The sequence below is a fragment of the Larimichthys crocea genome, chromosome X, assembly GCF_000972845.2.
Source record: "Larimichthys crocea isolate SSNF chromosome X, L_crocea_2.0, whole genome shotgun sequence".
NCBI lineage: Eukaryota > Metazoa > Chordata > Actinopteri > Sciaenidae > Larimichthys > Larimichthys crocea.
The window spans coordinates 6,160,172-6,166,123 of record NC_040020.1 but is presented as its reverse complement, the minus strand read 5'-3'; the positions used below and the strand labels follow the sequence as shown (position 1 = coordinate 6,166,123).

General features: G+C 40.1%; 1 protein-coding gene across 2 annotated transcripts in view; it reads left to right on the top strand.

Annotated features, from left to right (window-relative positions):
- gatb (glutamyl-tRNA(Gln) amidotransferase, subunit B) overlaps positions 1-4,154 on the top strand; it is a 23,646-nt gene extending 19,492 nt beyond the window's left edge. The window contains exons 11-13 of one of the 2 annotated variants that reach the window (XM_027283388.1): positions 3,415-3,493; positions 3,620-3,754; positions 3,853-4,154. In XM_027283388.1, coding sequence (XP_027139189.1) covers positions 3,415-3,493; positions 3,620-3,754; positions 3,853-3,978 — 340 coding nt within the window. In that variant the 3' untranslated portion in view covers positions 3,979-4,154. Of the gene's footprint in view, positions 1-1,717; positions 2,167-3,414; positions 3,494-3,619; positions 3,755-3,852 lie in introns of those variants that run through there. The other variant, XM_027283389.1, reaches the window with a different exon arrangement.
- Positions 4,155-5,952: the final 1,798 nt, after the last annotated feature.

Genomic DNA, 5,952 nt, shown 5'->3' with positions numbered 1-5,952 from the left:
CTGGGCTTCCATAGATTAGTGTTCAGAGTAATGTTTTTATAATCACACCAATATAAGACCTTGGTTGAAAATGACAGCACGTCAACCTTAGTTGGCTAAAATAGTCTTATCCATGCACCGTTCATGGTGCTGGTCTGGTTTGATGGACATCAAGGATTATTAGATTCTCAGTGTTCACAAATACACTGATTAGACCGGTGCATGCTATACAACACTAACATGTGTGAGTTCATAAATCATCTAATATTCGCTGATTCTTTGTGTCTGACGATGAGAAAACAGACTGACAGCACATCAGAGGGAAAGCCTGTTCTGACAAATCCAATTACATTAGTGAAATCATTACTTTTTGGAAGAAGGTGTTGTTTTGATCTCTCACCACTGAAGGCCTGTCATCTGGAACACGGTGGATTTTTGTGAATGTTCCAAAAAACATTTGAAAATGAAGTCTTTTTGACATTGTTATACAAAGAGAAAGTTGCCATAGTACCTTTCACACTTCAAAAAAACCATTGAAGATGCCTAAAGCCACCGTCTATGAAAAAATAACACCTGTTGTCTCCCACTGTTTCTGTTTATGGCATACTGTGACGCTAAATATCAGAAACTCAGTCCAACTCATTTGTTTGCCGCAATTTTCTTAAAATGGCAGTTTGAAAAGAAGAATGAGGCTGATCGGACGTATCAGGACTTCAGAAACTTCAGCTTGTTGAAATCAAATCAGACTTGTTTTGAGTTCACTATTGTTCAACTCTTGAGAAATATGATAATTTCCCCCGAATTAAAATATCTGCTCATTACAGAGCGGTTAGGTTGACAAACAGAGAAGATGCTGGGAGCTTTATTTTATCTACCATTTCCAGACTGTTGTGACGCATTTGTGTGTGAGTAAACCACAAAGTAGCTGTTGTGTTTATTGATGCGTAATGTCGCATTTGGTTTGACTGAAAGGAGGAGAGTCAAAGAAAAACAGAGAGAGGCCGGCGAGACGGTTAAAAGTTGCAGACAGAGACGAAACAGAACAATAATCAGAAAAACATTTGAGTGCATGTAGCCAGAAGGAAATATGTGACATCCTGGGGCATAAAATATAAGGTGTTGAAGAGTTTTCACAAAGATGCATGTCTGCGTCCATATGATGACTGTCAGTATCAAATGTTTTTATCTTTACTGACCTGTATAATGTGCCCAAACTTCCTTTAGCCCCTCTGACTCCAAGCTCTCCAGTAGGATAGATGAAAGAAGAAACTGGTAAGCATATCAAAAGGATCTGTCAGTGGAGTCGCTTCCGGTCGATGCTCTGCTCACAGGCCAGCCCCACTGACAGGACATGAAATGCACACAACAATACAAAATAAAAGTCTTTTATAAAACAGTTTTATCGCTGATTCATGTTTAATTAGCCTAATAAAGCAACATCGAAACATCAATATTATTAATCCTTGAATTTAGGATATTGGTTTTGCCTGTTCTGTCTACGTAGCATGTAACGTTGGTATCTATGCCAGTGTATATACATATATCGATACAATAATTCTAATAGTAACTCCTATGTACACACAATATATTGTCAAATTAGGACATAAACTCCCTGGAACATTCGTCAGTCGTCTAAGGTTGTTGCAGAGAGAGAAACAGAATGCTCGAAAGTTTGTTGTGTTGTTACCGTTGGGCCGAGGATGTCAAAAAATCAGTTTGTTATTTCGTGTCCTGACAGTTTGGCCAGCCTGAGAGGTGAACCTCCGCCGGAAGCGGAGTCCACAGAGCAGGTCTGCAGCCAGACCCCTCTCTCTCAAGCACATTGGTCAGGCAGCCAGAGAGGTGAAACTCCAGACGTGTCATGAAGAGCTCGTTCGGGCGCTGAGACAAGCCACTCTTTTAGGGTTTCCCCTCAGAAAAATTGGTGGGGGTGCTGGCAGCTGCCGAGGGAAACTCGCCGCATCCGGTGGCTGATTTGTGGCAGGGCGGTGACATGATGCCAGACCTATATTAAAAATGTGAAAACAAATATAATGAGGCTTCTCTATTTCAGTCGCTCTCAACTTTTTTTTTTTTTTCTGACGTGCCCCCACAGCCACATGAACTCAAGTACCCTCTCACTGACACCATCCAAAGACGCCTTTACTCACAGACTATAACTCCATGAACAGGATGTCATTTAACAGAAACTAAAAATGTGGATACAGTTAGAAAAAAAAACAGTTTTAACCATTTATTCATTTACTTTAACAAACAGTGTATTCATTAGTTTCATCTATCTAAGATAAAACATAAACTATATATATACTATATATGATAAAGATAAACTTTAATGATCCCACATCAGGGAAACTCAGTTGTCACAGCAGCTCGTATACACAAAGTGGATAAGAAATTACTCATAATCAAGAAATATATAGAAAAAGTCATGAAGTCATGCTGGAGTTAAAGAGTCTGACAGCTGTAGGAATAAACGACCTGTGGTAGCTCTCCTTCTTACATGGTGGGGGTAGTCGTCTGTTGCTGAAGGAGCTGTTTAAGGCCTCCACAGTCTCACGCAGGAGGTGAGAGGAGTTGTTTACGATGGATGAAGGATATCCAAATTCATCTATGGAGTCTAGGAGGCAGTCCAGGACAGAGCTGGACCTCTTGACCAGTCTCTCCATAGCAGATGAATGCATAGAAGATTGATTGACTGTTTCAAGTGTGTATTCAGTACTTTAAACTATTTAAATTGCTCCATTAGCACTTAAAGCTACAGTACTTAAAGTTATTTTACCTTTAGAAGTTCATTTAGTACTTTAACCAAACAATTTTATCTCCTCAGCTTGCTTGTGAACTTGATGATGACTTGTTGATGAGCAGCTTACATATTGTATCATAAATTTAGTAAAGATCTGTATCACACCGTTTGGTAATCTTATTTGGCTGTTTATTTCCCTTATTTCAAGTATTTGGATATGTTTTAAATATATATTTTTTTAGTAAGTTAATTAGTTCCATGTGCAATCTGCCAACTGCAGAAGTCCCCCCGAGGTCCAAGTACCCCCGTTTGGGAATCACTGCTCTATTTGACACATGAAAAACCGAGTTTGTAAAGATGGATACTTTTCATCTATTTTTGTGTTTTCTGAGGAGATTTAGCTGAGATGGGCTGTCTGGCCTGCAGTGCGCTGAATAAAACGCTCTCTTCCTAATATATTCTAACAGGCTTTTTGATTCAGTTTGTCTGCTAGCCTGGGGAATAAACAAGAAGACCTCGGAAAGACAAACACGTTTAGTCAAATCACATATGTTGATGGACTCTCCTGTCCTTTCACTCTCCTGTCTGATACTCCCACTCTTTCGCTCTCCTTCTCCCCTCTTCATTTATATCGCTAATTCTTCAGTACACCTATTAAACTGTAATTACATTAGCCATTCATTTAATTCCAGCCCTATCTCCCCTTCTGCCTTGGCTGAGCTGCTGGAACTCCAGGAAACGGGACATATCTCGTCTTCGGCTGCCAAGCAGGTCAGTCAGCTGCACAGGCCACGCAATAATCCCCTTCTATCTGTCACTCATAGCAAACACCTGAGCTAGGGCTTGTTTGCATTCTAGTTCTCACCTGTGGTCTTCCTGTTTTCTCTCTTCTCTCAGGTGTTCCAGGAGATGTGGAGGTCACCGGGCAAGCCGGCCTCGCAGATCATCCAGGAGCAGGACATGGGCCTGGTTAGCGACGCTGCACGGCTGCACAGCATCTGTCAGAAGGTGGTAGACTCGCACCCCAATGAGGTGAGAGCTCACGTGTAAATTCTCGCTTGCAGTTTGCACAGTTTTTGTGTTTGTTTGCATGTTTGAGATGATTTGTGTTTGCTGCGTCTCCCCTGAAGGTTCACGCCATCAGAAATGGAAACAAGAAGGTTCTGAACAAGCTGATGGGGCTGGTTCAGAAAGAGACCAAAGGACGAGCTGACCCAGTTTTAGTCATGGCCATTTTACAAGAGAAGACTTCATGAAGGTCAAACTTTTCATCACAGTCTCAGAGTCAAATCATCGTATATATGACCTACAGTACATGAAAGACAAATCATATGTGCAGAGTAATCATGCCGCATGGTACCTGCTCTCTGATGGTCGAGCTGAAGACGAAGCTTTAGTTGCTCTTGAGAGTTTGGCATTTTTTTGTAAATACTGAACAATGTTGGACCGTTATCATCTGTATTTATGTGTTTAAAACATAATAAAGCTTTTCAGATTAATACTTATTCTGGCATATTCTTTAAGACATTAATGAATCTCAACATAAAGTCACTACATCTTTCCATATTCTGACAGGACTTGTATCTAAAGTGACCAGAGAACTCCTCTAACATTTCATATAAATTGGAACAGTCCTGTAGGAAATAAAGAAGATCGGTACCTTCAACAGTGATTCCTCTAAACACCCTTGCAGATAATTCAATATAACTCCTTCAGTATAACTTTATGTGCCATTGTCCACTTTCTTATTGCCGTTTATGGTCATTTGTGAGGCCTGAAAATCACAGGCAGGAGATGAAATCGCTGACATGACAGATGCTCTTCTATCAAGAGGTTTAACAGAAACATTATCGCTCAGACATCCAGGCAGGAGAGCGATCAATGAGCTCCCTCTTGTGGTTGAAGCCTGTCAGTCTTGTAATGCTCTCTGTATCATGGTGCATTACATATAGGTCTCTAATATTGACGAGCAGATCCTTTGAACAATATTTGTCTTAACTAACCTTTTGATATCAGTACACATGTAAAAGTGAAAAGACATTAATGAGATCAGCGGTTTGTTTTCTGCCTCTAATGGTTTGTACATACAGTGTAGTTTATTTGAATGTATAATCTGAGATAATCCTTATTTGAAAACTAAGTTGTTGTCAATATATTTTTATAATAATAAAGAGTTGTTGTTGTCTGCTGCACCTGTTTGCAGACTGCCTGTTTGGTTACCGCACAGACCCTGGAGCTGTTTGAGCCATTTCATTACAAAATAATTAGATTTTGTTTTGGTAGTTTTAGCCTGAATGCTTAGAAGTCCTGGTTGGTCTTTGTGGTCCTGACAGCACCCGGTGTCCCATATTTTGTGTTTATTTTTTCTCCAGTTTATCCTGCATTCATACTGTTTTTTTTACCCCTGTAATAACTTGAGATATCATAGGAGTGGAGCTTCTTGAAAGTGTTAATGGTACAAAAAAAAAGTGCTTTTTGGTGGAGGGCTTGAACAAATCTTGAAAAGAATCAAGGCACTCGCCGTTGCACGAAAGTGCCTTAAACTGGCAATTTTTGAAGGTAGAACTTGGTTAAAAAATACATATTCGACATGTTTCGGTGTTCAGCTTTCCTCAGCAAATTTCTTGAAGCGTGCCTTGGTTTCTTCATGATTACTTCCCTGTAATAACTTGTTTGCCTCCATGAGATAACAAGGCCTGGTTTACTCAGCAAAAAGCTGTCGTCAAAAGCTTCTCCATCACAGTTTGCTTCACCTCTGCAGTATTTTATAGTCACTGCATGCAGAATGTAAGCTCCTGCGTTAGCCCAAGAACAAGACCTAGTGTTCAATGAAATGTCTCCGGGGGGGAAGGACTGCTTTCAAAGGAAATGTTTATTAAATGAGGACGTCAATATCTGCAGAACAAACAGCCACAAACCACCTCCGGCAAAAAAGGAAAGAATATACATCGATTGCGTCAGGTGAAACCTGCTCAGTAAAGCAGCCGGGTTTCGAGTTTGAAAAACAAAAAAAAGTCAACACATCAAGTTTCATTTACCAGAAGTTGTCTTTATTTAAAAGGAGGCATGCCTTTGTGTCTCAGACCTCAGCAACAGACAGAAATCTGATCACATCTTGGATAGAAAAAGGCCAAAAAAAAAAAAAAAAAAGTCATCTTTGGAATAAGAACCTACCGAGACAGAAACTGGTCTATAATCTTGGTTATAATACCCGTTTTCATGCCACAATG